We start from the raw sequence: 17,107 nt of genomic DNA, 5'->3' as shown, positions 1-17,107 counted from the left end.
GAAGCTCATCACATACCTCATCAACCACGGCACGACGGTGGTGCGCGCGCGCCGGCCGGACGCTGCCGACCTCGGCTGGCTGCGCGACGTGGTGGGCGTCGAGAACGCCGAGTTCCTGCGAGTCTGGCTGCAGCAGCAGCTGGCCGGCAGGTCCTGAGCCAACGGCAACTTCGGCGGCACCGCAGCAGCAGCCCTCGTAGCCGGCCGTGGCCGAGGGCACCGCCGCGCCCAGGCGGTCGAAACGAACGGCCCCGTCTCCACGTCGAGCGAGCCTGATGTGAGCTCGGTGTTAATATCGTGTGGACTCCGTATGGGAGCCGTCCGGACTCGGCATCCGCGCCGTGTGGTCTCAGTGCGGACTCGGAGCGCACGCGCATCTGTGTCTGTGCTGCCGCTCCCGTGACCCCGGGCCGATTGGTGACGACCCCGGGTGGTGGTGACCCCGGTGGTGACCTCGGGCCGAACGTCGCTGCCGGCGCCGGCCGCTGTCCAGCCGGCGGCGCCGCGTGCCCGGGCGCCGCGCCGTGAAAGCTGGCCGGCTGGCGCTGGCCGGCGGGCGAGCGGCCCGGACGTGACGGGGAGCGGCCGTGACGTGACGTGATGTGACATGAAGGGAGCCTCGACAGCGCGGCGAACCGTCGCTCCGCTGAAGCCGGGCGATGACGCAGCCAGTGCTTAGCTCAGCGTCTGCAGGGCCGACTGTCCCCGCGTGGCGTGGGAACAGTGCGCACGGTTGGCTGCCCTCTTCAGGGTGCGCCGACAGCAGCGCACCGTGGCCCGCCGTGCGCAAGTCTCAGATGCGTACCACCGTCTAGATTACAGAGCATTATTTGTTATGTGTAGCTAATGCTGGTCGTTCGTCGGTGACGCCGTCAGCGTCTCCCCCAGCGACATTGTTACGTGTTGAAGTCACTGGGCCGTGAATCGTACCGCGTTCTCGCGCCGCACAAGCTGCCCAGGACAGGCCCCGGACCACACACCGACGTCCGAGGCTGAACCCTCCAGCGAGCTGACGCGGGGTGTGCTGGCGACCGCGCCGGCGGCCTGCGGCTAGGCCAGGCCCCGTTGCCGAGGATGCAATAGGTGGCGTGCCATCACCACGGGAGACACCTGGGTGGAAGACTCGGAAGACTGCTCGGCCGTCACCACGGTCCAACGTGGGCAAACGCATTCCATCCCGGGTGTGCCGCGCGTGTGGCCCCGACCCAGCGCGGCACGGTGGCACGCCCGCCCTGGAACCGCAACGGCCTATCCGCCCCTGCCTCAGACTATTGTGGCGGACATTTCAGCCACGTTGACGCTTGGGAGCGATGCATTACCAACACATCTGTTGAATTTGTGCTGAGTGGACGTATTGCATGTTTGTGGCAGGGATATCGTTACTTGTTAACTGTTTTCGTGCGAGTGTTGCCCGGCCATGCGCGTTTGGGCCATATTTATTACAGAGGACATTTATATGCATAGAGTCGTGATACATGACGGATGACCGTGATACATGACGGATGACCGTGATAATGACATACGACCGTGATACGTGACCGATGCAACAGACAGGCGAGACTTGCCGGCAATACATGACTGAACCGGACCACAGACGCGGTAAGCGACGGCAGTGACCAGCAGCCGCGACTCCTACGGTGATCTGGATCGGACTGGAACGTCCGATCCCTACCACTGCCAGCTGGCGTCACGGAGCGTGTGCGGCACCGCCGGGGCTTCCCTGTCGTCACGCTGAGGCCGTCTGGAAAGCGCACGCCGTCTCCCTGTCCCACAGCACCGAGGGCGGGCTGGCCGAGTTCACCGGACGGCCTCGGTTGCGTCCAGCGGCCGAGTGAGTCAGCGCTCATGGGTTTCGCCACGGTCGCAGCGGCCGATGCGGTCATCCGAGTTGAGGTCCTTTGCGTCGTGTCGTGGATGTGGTCGTGGACGGAGCAGCTTACACGATACGCCGCGCAGCCACCAACGCAAATTGTTCACAGGTTCGCCCCACTCTGCCGTTCAGCAGACGCAGCGATCATCTCATGCTAACGCGGCTGACATCCGTATGCCGTCGCCCGCGGCAATGGTGCTCGTGGCACATCAGCGAGTACGAGGCGGGCAGAGCGACAGGCGCTGAAGCTCGGGTCACACATACCCTCGACAGATGTCCCTACCGACGTCGCTCGGTCGGCGGCGGCCCGGTCGATGGCGGCTCATCGCCAGAGTCCGGCTCAGCGCACCGATCGCGGCGCTGGGGACCTCCGGGACCAGCGTTCGGCAGGCCAATCACGACCTCTCCTTACATCACGCCGCTGGCGGCTGCCGGCACGGCGCCTGATTCTGGGCGCGCGAAATAAATCGGGAACGAACTAACGAGCAGCAAACATCTCGGTCGTGCGAGTGTTTTCCCCCGACGGCGTGGCGTTACGAAAGCATTATGACGCTGGCAGCGCAGCGGAGGTGGCGCGTACCGCATTGTTCGGGGCGCGGCTCACGCCCTCGGCGTCCCCGAACCGGGCCACCGAACCAACCCGAAACCCGGCCGCCAGGCGCCGGTGGCAGACCCGTGCCCGACGCATGTGGAGTAGACCAGTCACGACTCCTCGCCGCGCCGCCACCGCAGGCGCGCCCTGTGAGAACTCACGGAGAACGCCGACCGTCGCCGACCGAACGGTGTCATCGACCCGAGCTCGCCTGGCGGGGCGATGCTCGAAGCTGGGCCGCATCGGGCACAGCGCCGTCGCACTAATGTGCGCTACACGAGGATGGTCACTAAGCTACAGCCGTTGCCTCCAGCCATAAAGGCACGAACAAATTACTCGTGTCCAGTAGTACTATGCACGGAGAGGTAATGTTTTAAGCGAGCTAAATAAAAGATAAATACAACTTAAAATTCGTCATTCAAACTTGAGGTGTCAACGTGATTACCATCAAATGCGTGATAACGCCATAATTCAACGTTACAAGAGCAACATCCATATCTCCGACGCATCCCGCCACGGCGCATGCTCAGCTGTATTCTCAACGAACATAGTACCACATCGCTGCATAGACTTGTACCAGCCAGCACAAACACTTCAGCGTAGCATAAAATGAATAAGCACACTAACACACGTCCTGCCGTTATGCACAGTAAGCAAACGCGTAAAGAACATTATGCTTGCAAACTCACGGAAAAACTGATCAGTTGCATATGACTGTGGCATAAATACAAGCCAAATGTTGCGAAATCATACTGAATCCGACCACATCACCCTGGTCTGTGCGCCTCCCCTGATAATGCAGCGACGGTGTCGTCGGTGCCGACATCACGCGACGGACGCGCGTCCTCCGCGGGGCCCAAGCCAAGCCGACAACACCGCGCGCCAGATCCCCGTCGGACACCCCACCCTGCGACTAAGTACGGCGTTGAAGGACTGGTCCGTGGCAGCCAGCCGCACGGCGTCGGCCTGCCACGACCCGGCGCTCTGTGATAAGTACCCTGGCCGCTCGTGTGATAAGTACGGTTGGCCGACGGTGCGCGCGGGCGCGAGAGGGGGAGAGGGGGGGGGGACAGCTCCGCCTGTTGGCGGCCCAGACCCAGAGCCCGGCCCGCCCGGGGCACCGGCGGCGCGTGACGCGGCCGGCTGCGGCCACAGCGGGCCGCGAGCCTGGCGAACGCCCGCACACGTCCGCCGCCCCTGCGCCCTGACAACTGTGCCGCGGTGGGTTGGCCAGCACGCCGACGTCCCCTGCTCCACATGCCTGCCGGTATTGAACCAATCAGGCACGCTCAACGTCCAGCAGCCCCTCCGGAATGATAACGCACGGATATCGCTACGAAACACCGCGTGCTGTTTGATCTGTTTGCTAATACTGACCGGCTACCGCCACTGTGGAGCGACCTCTGCCCCGCCGTCAACGGCCGCGCGCCGCGCCCGGTCCCCCACAGATCTGACCTAACGCCGAGTGACGCGCGTCTTTGGTTGCGAGTGCTGGCCCGAGCCCGGCGGCCGCACGCTGCTTGTCGCTGCGCCGTCAGACGGCGCTCGCGGCCGTGCGCTGCTCGCCTGCAGCGGCGCCGGCTTCCGGTCGCCCCACCGACGCAGGCTGTTCGACTTGACGATGCTCCCTGGACGACTAGCCCGCCCCTCCCCGCTGTGCTGACAATGTGCGACGCGCCGCCGCTCCCGCGGCGGCTGCGGACTGACAGTACGCCGGCGCCCGTCAGCTAGACTAGCGCGCTGTCAGAGTGCCGACATGTTCCAGATTGTGCGGTGCCGCGCGCGCTACGTGCCGTACACCTGACAGCTGCATGAGTATATGGAAGAGCTCGAGGTTCGCATAGTTCTCCGACGGGGTCCGGGAGAGCGAATCGTTTGCATCTTGGAACAGCATGACACGCGCTGACAATGCAGCAGACCTCTTTCCCGCGGCTGCGTCCCGCTTCAGCTGTTGTAAGCCTGCTGACGGTCAGCCTCTCTCGGAGCCGCACCAGCCTGACCTACGGCGCTGCCCGCTAGCTACGACACTGAACGATCTCCTACCCCGCTGCCAAATATCCTACACCGCCGCCGGTTACCCTACGCCGCCGCCAGAGCTCCTACGCCGCTTGTAGCTGCCCTCGGCCGCCGCCAGAGGTCCTACAGCAGGGTGACGCGCGTGCGTGAGGCGGCGATCCGCTGCCGGAGCAGGTCGCTGAGCTCGAGACGGCGCGGCGCCGACGGCTGGGCGGCGGCCGAGCCGAGCCGCTGCACGCCGCGCGCCAGCTTCGAGAAGCCCACCAGAACGGTCTCGCGCGCCGGGCTGGCCAGCGGCGAGAGGGCGGAGCCGAGTAACGCCAGGCCGCCGGCCGGCCGCTCGCCGCCCGACACTGTGATCTCGGGCACGACGCCGGCCGGTCGCTCCTCCGTCGCCGCGGCTGCAGCGGCGGCGGCGGCCTGCTCGGGCGACGCCTCGACCTCACCCGCCGCCGGCGGCGGCCGGCCGGCCGGCGAGGCCGAGCGCGCGATGATGCCGGCGCTGTCGATGAGGAAGTCGTCGGAGGCCGGTGCCGTCCGCTCCGGCGAGTTGCGCTGCGTCACCGACTGCGGCGCGCCCTCCGCGGCCGGCCGACCGCCGCGCTCGCCAGTCCCACAGACGCAGCCGCTGCGGCAGCCAGCCGGCGACGCTGGTGACGGCGCGCGAGCCGGCCGTGCGGATGCCCGCCTGCGGCTCGTCCAGCCAGCGGAGCGGACCCCGCCGCGAGCTGGCCAGCGCGGCGCGCGAGCGGCGCCGGTCCAGCCGGCCCTCCGACAGCGGCACCTGGTGACCAGCCGCGTCAGCGGCGCCGACCAGTGCGGCCGCCAGCGCGCGCAGCGTCTCCACCCGCTCCTCAGCGGAGCCGGCGCTCACGGCCACGTTGTTGAAGAAGCGCAGCGGCGTGGCGCGCAGCAGGTGGAAGTAGCCGGCCTCGCCGCTGATCTCGTAGGAGAGGCGCAGGCAGGGTGGCCGGGCGGCGCGCGACAGCCGGGACGCCTCCAGCGGCCCCAGCTCCACGGCCTGCAGGTCCAACAGCGGCACGCGCTGGTACGACACGACCCGGTCGGCCGCCTCGTCGTAGCAGGCGACGTAGTACGAGTCGGCGGTGAGCACGAGGATCGTGTCGAGCTCGTCGTCGGCCGCGTCGGCCGCGTCGGCGTCGGCGTCGATGAGGCCCCAGGCGCCGAGCACGACCGCCGAGTCGGGCACGAGCAGGCGCTGGCAGTCGAGCAGCAGCTGGCGCACGCGCTCCACGGCCGCCGCGCCGTCCGGCTCGTCCTCGTCCGACGACGAGTCCTCGTCGAGCGGCTCGGCACGAGCCGGCGGCGGCCGCCCCAGCGTCGCCTCGATGGCCGCCTGGCGCCCGGCGTCGCGGAACCGGTTCAGGTAGTAGCGGTTGGCCGAGTTCACGCCGTCGCGCATCAGACCCGTCCAGCGCCGCTCGCCTGTGCGCGTGAAGTCGGCCTTGAGCGCGCCCGTGCCGGCGTACTGCCGGCTCAGCGCGTCGCCCGTGTCGGCCCACATCTGCCTGAACGGCGCGCGCACCGGCGCCGGCAGGCCGTCCGGCGTGGCCACGCCCAGCTTGGCCAGCTGGGCGGTGAGCGCAGCGCGCGCCAGCGCCGTCTGCACCACGTTGGTGCGGTCCAGACAGTCCATGCAGCTGACGCGGAAGACCGCGTGCTGGCGGCACAGCGCGCCGCGCTCGTCGGCCCACGCGAAGCCGGCCGCCTGCACGTCGTCGGCCAGCGCCGCCAGCAGCAGCGCCACGTTCTCGAAGCGCAGGCCGCGGCAGTGCTCGTGGAAGTCGAAGCCGGTGAACGTCAGTTCGGGACTGTCGTAGGTGAGCGCGTGGTCGAGGTACGCGTCGGCGATGACCGCCTCGCGGCCGGTCTGGTCCACCAGGCTGACGGCGTGCACGGCGCCGTACCGCTCGCGCTCGCCGTCCACGTGGCGCCGGAACGCCGCCTGGGTCTCGACCGGGTCGCGCTCGAGCCGCGGCGGCGGCCGGTACTTGTAGCCGGGCTGCGCCCAGAACACGGGCACCGAGCCGCGCACCTGCACGAAGCTGAGGTGGTGCCGGCCGCACGTCAGCACCTGCTCCGTCTCCACGTAGTTGGCGACGCAGCCGTCGGCGTCCACGCCGCGCCGGCGGTAGCGCGTGCCGGCGCGGAAGCGGCTGCGGCGCGAGAGCAGGCTGAGCCGCAGGCCGGGCGGCAGCATGCCGTCCGGCTCAGCGATCTCGCTCACGTGCATGTAGCCCTGCACGAGCGGCTGCAGCCAGGCGGCGGCGGCGGCGGCCGGCAAGCGCGCGCACCGGCTCCGTCATGGCCCAGTTCCAGCAGAAGCGCTCGTCGGGCGCGGCGCCGTCCAGCCGCCGCTGCAGCGACGACGTCAGGTCACCATCGGCGCAGTAGTAGAAGGCGTCGGCGTCGTTGAACAGCTTGAGCACCTCGTCCATGACGGGGCTGGAGGCGGGCGGCCGGCGCAGGCCGGGCACGCGCTCCTTGACCTGCGCGCCGGCCGTCTGCGCCGCCGTGACCGTCGCCGCCGTGACGCGGGTCGTCACCGTCTTCATGAGGCCCCAGGTGCGCGCCAGGCCGGCGCGCGCCTCCGCCACCGGCGGCGCCGCGCCGGCCGTGCCCGCGTGCTTCGCGCACGGCGTCAGCTGACACTCAGCGGCGTCCGGCGGCGGCGCCGCGGTCAGCGGCAGCTGCACGACGCGCGTCACCCGACGCACCTGGCCGCCGCCCGGCAGCGGGCCGACGGCGGCCGACTCGCGCACCAGCAGCAGGTGGTGCTCACCGCCGGCGACCGTCTGCAGGCGGACCGACCAGCGCCTCGCAGACGCCGAGGCAGACGGGCTCGACGGCCGAGGCCAGGTCCCAGGCGGTGCCGGCCGAGACGGCGCCGTCGCCGCGCCGCCACCACAGGCTGTGCTCGCCGCGCACCAGCACGTAATAGTCGGCCGTCTGCACCACCTCGATCGGCGCCGCCATTGCTGCCGCGCTCGTGCCGCCGGCGCTGACGCAGGGCCGGGTGGAGAGCTGGCTCGCTCCGTTCGAGTGGGTCGGGCACAGGGGGAAACTTCCAAACCGGCGTGATCGGTGTCAGTGTAGAGCGGCTGCGGCGCTGCCGTGGACAAAATGGATCGTGGAAAGATCACGGCGGCCTGACGATCAGCCAGAGCCAGTAGAAAAGCTAGAAAACGGTAGGATCCGTGTGCGTGTCCGCCCCCACGCCGGCAAGTCTGACGTCACTCGGCCCACAAGGCAACGTCAGCTGATGCATGACGTCACTCCAACGGCCCGCGCCGACGGTTCATCTTTCAACTTCCTACTTCGTCGGTCTAAAGGCTCCACTCTGCCGCCCATTAAAAGTCGGGTTTAGTCAGCCTCGCGGTCAGCTGTAATTGTCAGCACGGCGCGACAAGGAGGAGCAGTGACGAAGCGCGGCGCCGGCGTCCGGCTGGCGGCCGGGTGACGTCACTGGTAGACGGAGGGGACTCACACAGCTTCATTCCAGGTCGTCGTCGTCGAACAGGTCGCCAAAGTCTGAGGGGAGACGGGCATTGTTAAGCCTCCACATGCAAGCTCTTCGCTCAGGCTGTGTTTCCAGCATCATCGCAACATCGCCACTACGTCAACTCCCAATTCTTATGAACACGCACACAAATAAAGCTTATATCATATCACGAAAGAGCTGGAAAACATTGGTTGGAGCCAGGTGCACACCTCGACGGCTCGGCGACGCCATGATATCACGCAAATACTGACGGAGAAGAAGGCGTATCGGCAGAAGTGTGCGTCGATGTAAGCAGACTGACGAGCTTTCGGGTGTACGCCATATATGAGCCAGTTTGGGTGCGTTTTTAGGGATTGGTGTCAGAGCTCATCATCCCCATGGCCACCGCCCCAGCAGTGCAGCATCCCGAAGCCAACCGCCGCCAGCAGTTCAGCACCTCCAAGCCAACCGCCCCCAGCAGTTCGGGGCAAAGATGAAAGTGTGAGAACAACTCTGCGGCCCGGGCGAGTGTGCCGAGCGTGTCGGTTGCGGGCGGCTGTGCCAACGACGACTCATAAACGGATCTCACAGCTGTTCGATCCATCTGCGTCCCCGTAAGTGGCCGGTCAGCGACCTGAGGCTGCCCTTTCCCATCCAATCTCGACTAAAAGACGCGTGTCCTCATCCGAGAGGGTTTCGATAGCACGGCGTGAGTGTGTCCCTGTCTATTGTCATTAATATCCATCCAAAATAGACACGCCTTACCAATAATCTGCGCACGATTACCAACAACGCGACTGCAATTCACCAATATCCTTGCCTTCATCAACTTTCACCAACCATGAGCCTGACTGGACCCGACACTGCGCCCGCCATTTTTGTCGCAATATCGTCGTGAATTTGCATCCATTTGTTTTGCTAGCAGGGGCTCTCCGCCCGTTTTATTGCCAACAGCGTCAGTTTTCCAAAACGTCCAGCACACCCATTGTTATCTGAATTGGCTGCCGAAAGTGTTTGACTCCGTACGCTTTTTTGCTACATTATCTACACAATAACAACGGACTACTTTTCCATTTGTCTTGCTCGTCGTACGGCGTACGCGGTGTATTGGTCTGCACCCAACCTGGATTGCTGTCGGTCACGGGACACGGTACATAATGTATCTAAGGTTACGGTGACACTACTAGAGAAACCATTAAATCTGACAATCATTCGTAGGGCCACATGTTTCCACATTCTGCAAAAAGCGAATTTTTTGCTGCCGGCAACAGCAGCGCCTCTAGCGGCCAACTATGCCAATATCCTTTTGCCCACGGCGAAAACACGTTCCGCTGCGGCTGCCAGACTGTAATGCTCGGTAAAACCTGCGCTTACTTATGCTCTTTGACATCCTCAAACGCATAGGACATTTTAACTACGATGCAATATGCCACAACTTTTCACACGCCGTCCGCCCAAAAGCATGCTAGTCAGCCTGCAGCCGGTCGCTCCCGTATCAAACCGTGTTCTTACTTATAAAACAAGATATACAAAATACTGATGTCTATAGTTCACCCGCTGTCACATACAGCGTAAGAGACGTACTCCGGTTTGGCCAAAAACGGTCTGCGAGTCTTTGGCTACTCAGACATATTGATTTATCACTTCAGCGTTCTAATACTGAGTTATCGACCTTGCATATACCGGGAGACACTGGTTAACCGCCGTCATCAAGCAAATATGTCAAAACACGCAAGATTCCAAAAATGATACACTCGTGATCAGAAGCACAACTTCAAACGTCGAGCAGAGTCAGCATAAGCAATAACTGATTGATAACGTCGTTTAGCCAGCATATTGTCGTATATTGCAGGTTGATGATTCGCAGCATGAACACGCTAAACTGACTAATGCTGAAAGGCCGGGAGATCAAGGGCTTTCTGGGTTACTTACCGAGTAAACTTACTTAACGGCAATGCAGGCCGAGCCCTCGCCATATACCCAGCCAACACGCATACTGCCATACAGCACCACTACGCCTCTCCAGCTGGAGGCCAAAGGCCTCTGCTCACAGAGAGCTTGCTCAGAGACACCTCACGCGCAAGGTCAGAATGCCTTGGTTCAAGGTCATTAAGACGATGCCTTGCCTCGCCAGCTAGTAAAAAGCAGTGGATCCGTTTTATCGCAGCCCCAGCTCATTCCACAAACCCACGGACAACTTATTTTCACCGGCTTCACACAGACACGAAGCGCTCCTTTACCGCCTCACGTAATGACAGGTGCAAATTTAAAGGCCGGCGCTGGTGCACGTTAAAACAATGTGCGCACAACATTCCAAACAAAAACTAATGGAACTATTCCTAGATTACATATGCACTCAATGTCGCGCAACGCCGTGTAAGGATGGGGGAGATGCGCGACAGGCAAATTTGACTTCCGTTTTCTGGCGTTGTAATGGCAGAATACGGATGTCATTTCGTCACATGTGGTGTGCGCACCCACGTGAGCGAGATTCAGAAGGGCGTTTGCGCGTTGTCTACTTTTGTCACGTGCGCTCCAATTCCCAGCCTGTTGCAGATCCGTATCAGGCGAATAACTCTGACTGTGGCCGGTGACGAGTCGAGCTCTGTCATCTTTCCGGCCTACAGTCTTCCTTTCGTGTCTTCACTGGACCGCGGTACAGAAGGAACACTCCGCCGTCGGCGGCGTTTTCATTATCTCCCTCGCGACTTCATGGCCTTCACAGTCACGGTTTTGATCAATTTCGATCCCAGGTAGAGCGATTATTAATGTCTGCCTTCATATTTCGCTTGCTTCTGCTGACTGGCAGCGTGACACAAATCAGGAAATCTCTGATTATCGGCGGTTCGGAGAAACTATTGTGGCTATTTCAGACCAGTGCTCAGCCCTGCTTTCCCGCGCACCGCTTTGACTAACCTTAAAATCCCTTTTAGGTTAGTCAAATCGGCTTTGTCTGATTCCGCAGTCCTTGCACTCGTGTTTGGTTCAGCCAGCTCCATCTCAGCAGCCAGGTACACACATGGTGACACTCTATGCCACTCCGCTCTGGCCAGGTAATGTGCCCACGAGCGTGATGACGTTTTGCGTCGCATATCGCATGCCGCCACGCTGTTGAAAGCGGTCTCTCGTATTTCCATGCCGTGGTCCGACAGAAGGCGACCAGCATCGGGCTGCGGTCGAGCGGCCGGACGAGAGGACTCGCGCAAGCTCAGGCATGGAAGTACCCCTCGTATGCTAACACTGTTGTGTAGCCCAGCCTTTCAGGAATTACATAATCAATGGCTTTATTGCCAAATCATCGAAATACCAGGATGAGAAATTGAGCGCCAAAATGAACTTCCATTTTCACTGAGAAACATGTGTCAGGAACTCTGTGGGGATTTCAAAAGCATAAAGTCTTCCAAAATGCACAGGCAAATGCAAATTTGCTTAAAAGGATGGTGCTACTGTGGATATTGGATTTGCATTATGTGGTGATCATTTCTTTAATGTAGTATGCCCACAATTTTCCCGCAAATCCAAACAGCCTTTCTAGACTTTGAAAGCAGCCTAATTTATTTAATATAACATCAAAATCACATTGCACACCCAATCTCATATCAAAATCGACCTGTTGTTGGGAAAAAAACAGCTGACTGCCTAAACTCACTGTTGGGGAAGTCCGCATGTACTATCTTCTCATTGCCTGCCAGGTCCAAGATGCCGGTACGGTCCATGCCAGACATGTTCTGTGAATGGGAATGAAGGTGACAACCTGCCTACCCAAAAAATGTGTCCGTTAATGAACACAACTGGACAAAAATATTAGAACCTTAAAAACAGATAAGAGTATTGGATCTTTCATAACTACACCTGTGGTGGTGGTGATAAACTGATTGCATACTGCACAGCATCATGTGCTGCATAAGCTGCCAAACAAAAATGTCAATGACAACACTTGGCATAAGAATCTTACGAGGTCCAATAATCTTGTACCATCACCCATAAATACATGATGATTTATAACAATTGAAAACCAGGGCAAATCATTTAATAAGGACATGAAAACAATTTCATTGTGACTATTGGGAGGCACTGACCTCCTCCATGGAGACATCCATAAATTGATTGGCAGCATTGTCTGGGAACATCTCATCAGCCACCACAGATGGTTTCATGATGTTTCAGCACCCGATGCCCAGTATAGCTCCACAAGAGGCTGGTGCCAATGACTTCTTATGCACTTCCAGATATCTGTGGGGGAAAGTAAATTCATGTTTAACAGCAGCACATTTCTGAAAACATACAAATTTGATTCAAATTTTCATTAACACCAAACATCACCCTAGGGTACCTTGAAACATCAAATACTTGATAACTGGAATGATAAACTTTGATAACTTTTTACATAACAGAAAGAAAATAAGCTAGACCTGCAAGGTCAAAACAAAACTTTGTTTTGGGTTTGCTTTTTCAGTTTTGGGAGGATGTCTACACAAGCCAAGCTGACACATCATGACTGGATGTTTGTGTTTCAAGCATATGTGTCATGTGCAAGCTTTGTTAAGCATAGGTTCCACAGAACATTACATATCTGAAGAACAAAAAGCATGGTAGAGTGAAAGCTATAAGTGCAAATATGCAGGCAACATGTGAGACACCACACACTATGTGTCCCAAGTATAAACATCACAAAGTCCTTCTCACTAACTGCAGCACAGCTTACAGGCCAGAGTTGTTTGCGCATATCTAACACACACGGACCATCATAAAGGTTCTAACTGAACAAATGTTCCATCCAGTCAAGCAGGCTTATGAGCTGGGCTCTCTATCAGATCATCAGTTTTGAATCCATTTATATGACACCAGAACACTTGAATATATGACTCCTAGATTCCTGAGCACTCGAAGTGCCAGGGGAGCATTGCACCCAGTGGAGCACAGCATGCACGTGCACAGGCTCTGCTGCAGGCTCATTCCTAGCACTGACTGGACTGTCATGACTGCTGAGTTGCCACTCACATGGAAAACATTGCAGGGTGGAGCAGGGTCAACAATGGACACTAATCTAACAGACATCCAGCAATCAAATGTACACCTACTGCTAATATGCAACTGGGAGATAAACCTCATCTACCATAGGTAAAAACTTAGATAACTGGGCATGTTTTTCAGCATGATTTTGTTCTGTTTTGGTGGGTAGAACAGAATTTTCCTCACTACCTGACATAAAACAACACCAAGGAGCAAAGCAGCCCGATAATTCTGGCTCACCAAAGCCGAAAAGCTGAATAAAAATCATCCCTACACAAATGAAATGATGAAACACATTTACAGAATTCAGATATTCAATAATTCATTAATAATCATAATACACACTATCATGGGCAGCAACATATAGCATCCAATAGCCCTAATTTGGTGACAAGACCAACAGAAAGCTGAGTAAAAATGTGATATGAAACTTAAATAATTGTGTAAAATGTCAGGGAAAACCAGTATTGATGGCCCATTGATGTAGTTACTGTACCTACCAGCATTTTTTGGGTCCGTTACTTTATTATCAGTGCATAAATGCTGCCAAGCTCATAAAAATAAGTCCCCCAGGCCCCTGTTGTAAATGATGATGAACTCTCTTGTACCAAGCCATGGTATTCCCTCCTGCCTCAAATTCTGGCTGCACCTCTATGGACAGCCCCATATTTCATCCTACCATTTACCCTGCAGATATCAGAGAAATTAGTTCAATCAACCAGAATGAGAGACAAATTGCATACATGACCTCATGAACAAACACCAGAATTTAAGTTAAAAAGTAAGCTGACTTTGAGCATCATGTAAGGCTTAAAGGAAACTTGCCTTCAGCCTGTTTTACAGCAATATCGTGGCACACAAAAACTGCCATGAAAAGTAAGATGAATGGGAAGGTTTCAGACTCCAACACTGGCAAAGACGCCATGTGCTACCCCAAATTCCGTCATAGCCAAAACGTCATGTGGCGTTGGAGAACATTACCAGAGGACAAAATAGCCTGGAACAAGTATGTCGATTCCAATTGCTTACGTTCTAGCTCTTTTTAACACCGCTTTAAAAATCCATATCGGTTCAGGAGACCGCGATGTGGTGACTCACCTCTGCTGACCACAGCGCACAATCATCGACTCCATCCAACTGCAAGCGGTGCCTCCCCCTCCCACGCAGGGGCACGAAAAGCGTAGCGCGATAAATGGCGCACTTTGTCGCAGATGCGCTGAAACACAAGGCTGTCAGAAGCAAACGTCCTTCGCGTTGTGCCGGCGGAAAATACACCATGCATGTGGTGCAAACAACCTCAAAATTTACTGCCTGCCACACTACGTGTGTTACGGACCACGCAGGGGCACGAAGTAACAAGCAGGTCCGATCGGTCAAATAGATGACTGGTGACTGATGTGGTGATGACTTAGCCTATCTCAAAAATGCATCAACAAACGGGCTCCTTTCCGGGTTTGAGCCTCTCTCTTGGAGTTGTGAGACAGTTGGCAACGTAGCGTTCCATCTCAGATAAGTGGTATGATTTAGGTACACTGCAGGAGCGCAGCCAGGGCTTTGGCAACAGGTGGAGGGGAGGGGGATAAATGGTTGACAAATGGTCCCCTGGTGGTGACAGCCACCTCAAAAAAGGTCTATTTTGTATTAACATGGTCAGGTCACGTTCGTCAGGGAATGCTCATTATTTAATCAGAATCGATAGGTTGAAAAAATTATGTTGCGTAGTTTAGACATGCGCGTTCGCAAATTTCGAAACGAAAACCCTCACACCAGGCGCTGGAATCTCCATAGGCCGCGCGGAGTCGGTCCCGCCCCGACGCCCCGACTAAGAGGTGGCCAACAGGCGGACGAAAATGATAGCGCATCTGAAAAAGGTACCTTTGAGTCATTACAGTCGTCAATTCGTACATTTAAAAAGCAGGCGGGTTAATATTTAATTCGTGCGAATTTTTTATTGATAATGAGAGCGGCCAGTCCCTTCCAGTGCTGCAGCCACTTAGCGGTGCGCATCGCGAAGTGGTGCTGGAATCTGGTGGTGGAACTGAAAGAGAGAAGAGCCCGCCTGGCGACAGTTTGTTCATCTTTTTCTGCAGTGGAATACCAACCCTAGTAACATTTCGAGGGTCGCGCAAGATCAAAGGGATAAAACAATACGTTAATGATGGTGATGTTTGTATCCCCAGTGTGTCGGATGAATAACATCACCCTCCTCCAGGAACGGCTGCTCAATACCCTTATTCACAGCCGGAGTATAGAAAGAAAACATCACACGATGTATTTATGCATCCGCTTTGTTTTAGAGGTATTCTTGTGGCAGAAGAGGAAAGCTGGATCAGATATATAGCCCCTGGAAAAATACATGCTATGGTTTTTTAATGCTGATTATGGTTATTTATTTATTTTGAATTTAATGCTATTTTTTATTTTCATGATGGTAATGAAAAAGGTTGAGAGGATATAAGATTGCAAAAAGAGGATTGTATTGTGGACTAAATTGCACGCTATCCAGGCCTTGCGATCTCATCAGCATTGCATCCTTTGCTATGGAAAGGTCCCTGACGTGTTTTTGGAAGCCTTCTCCTTCCAGAGGAGTGAGCAAGCAAAGGGGGAGGTCATATTGCAACGCGTGAAGACAAATGGCACCACGGGGCATATGTATTGCAGCAGGATAATCGTGATAAACCTAGACAAAAAGATCACATTATCCGCCTTCACTCATCGTTTCCAATACACATAGCAAACTTAGCAAAGATGTTCACGTTCTACAAACCCCCATGCCGCTGGCACCAGCAGGATTTGTGTCTGAAACAGAAACGCGTCTCGAACTCGGCTCGGTGATCATCGTGTCACATCCCACCTACCCACCGACCGCAGCCCCATGGCTAACTTCGGCCGAGCTCAACCAGACTCGCACGCTTGCCTGGACGTGCACTGGGCGCCTCAAGTTCAGTAGCTGACCTAGCCCGAGCTCGACCAGTGGCGCACGCTGGCCTAGACGTGCCCCGGGCACCTCAAGTTCAGTAGCTGACCTAGCCCGAGCTCGACCAGTGGCGCACGCTGACGTGGGTCTGCCCCGGTCGGCTCATGTCCCCCAAGCTCAACCAGTGGCGCACGCTTGCCTGGACGCGCCCCGGGCACCTCAAGTTCAGTAGCTGACCTAGCCCGAGCTCGACCAGCGGCGCACGCTGGCCTGGACGTGCCCCGGGCACCTCAAGTTCAGTAGCTGACCTAGCCCGAGCTCGACCAGCGGCGCACGCTGACCTGGGCGTGCCCCGGGCACCTCAAGTTCAGTGGCTGACCTAGCCCGAGCTCGACCAGCGGCACACGCTGGCCTGGACGTACCCCCGGGCGGCTCATGTCCCCCAAGCTCAACCAGTGGCGCTCGCTGGCCTGAACGTACCCCCGACCTCAGGTCCAGCAGCTGGCCTGCCCCAAGCTTGGTGATGTCACACGGCCCGGACGTGCTGCTCGTGCGTGCGTGCTGCCGGGCGTGCTGCCCTCGTCGCTCGGCAGGGCCCAATGGACCGCGCACTGTGCAGTCAGGGGCGTCACTTTATATACTTTCGGCGGGCCCGAGCCTTCAATGCTGACCTACCTCCCCCCCCCCCCCCCTACACACACAATGCTCCTCTGAGCTCCCTTACTGCATATAAGCAAAGAGGAAATACTGGGCCAAATCTATTCCTAAACTATTGGTGTGCTAGGTGGCAGGTACCTAATCATATCACTTTTAGGGTCATGCTAATTTGTGCCAAATAGTGGCATGTGGGTACTTGATGTTTCTGCGATGCTAACTCCTTTATATATAAATCCAGTCTACCAGTGTCCGACAAGTTTTTTTCGGTGATAACTCTTGGATTGGATAAGCTAATTTATCTCAACATGCGGCAGCTTTTTAAATGAGAGGGTGGCCAAGACAAAATAGCATGTTTTCCCAGGAGGGCCAAGTATATCTGTCGCATAATCGTTACCGTAGTAGTTATATACAGCACAATCAGCGACAGTGGTAGTCATCAGCAATTCCTTGCTAAGATTTACGAAGACCTTTCTCCGTGAATTGCGCCGATTCCAAGCTTTTTACTCTAAGGCAGCTCGCATTAATTTGGAATGGAAAGTC

General features: G+C 57.5%; 1 protein-coding gene and 1 long non-coding RNA gene across 2 annotated transcripts; both read right to left on the bottom strand.

Annotated features, from left to right (window-relative positions):
- Positions 1–4,536: 4,536 nt before the first annotated feature.
- Positions 4,537–7,507, bottom strand: LOC119113444 (phosphatidylinositide phosphatase SAC2-like). Its single transcript, XM_037237757.1, is given in 6 exon segments — positions 4,537–4,601; positions 4,925–5,045; positions 5,263–6,750; positions 6,794–6,994; positions 7,256–7,303; positions 7,305–7,507. Coding segments are annotated over 6 exon segments (2,094 nt in total). The 5' UTR covers positions 7,476–7,507.
- Positions 7,508–7,861: 354 nt separating this feature from the next.
- LOC119113769 (uncharacterized) lies at positions 7,862–14,199 on the bottom strand. Its single transcript, XR_005095958.1, has 4 exons — positions 14,092–14,199; positions 12,060–12,213; positions 11,630–11,708; positions 7,862–8,030 (listed from the first exon to the last, which is right to left on the bottom strand). It is a non-coding gene; the product is annotated as an uncharacterized LOC119113769 (long non-coding RNA).
- Between the last annotated feature and the right edge of the window lie 2,908 nt (positions 14,200–17,107).

This window comes from Pollicipes pollicipes, unplaced genomic scaffold, assembly GCF_011947565.3.
Source record: "Pollicipes pollicipes isolate AB1234 unplaced genomic scaffold, Ppol_2.1 Scaffold_7262;HRSCAF=8765_pilon_pilon_pilon, whole genome shotgun sequence".
NCBI classification, from domain to species: Eukaryota; Metazoa; Arthropoda; class Thecostraca; order Pollicipedomorpha; family Pollicipedidae; genus Pollicipes; species Pollicipes pollicipes.
Note: the sequence above shows the minus strand (reverse complement) of the source record. Positions and strands in the feature narration are given on the sequence as shown.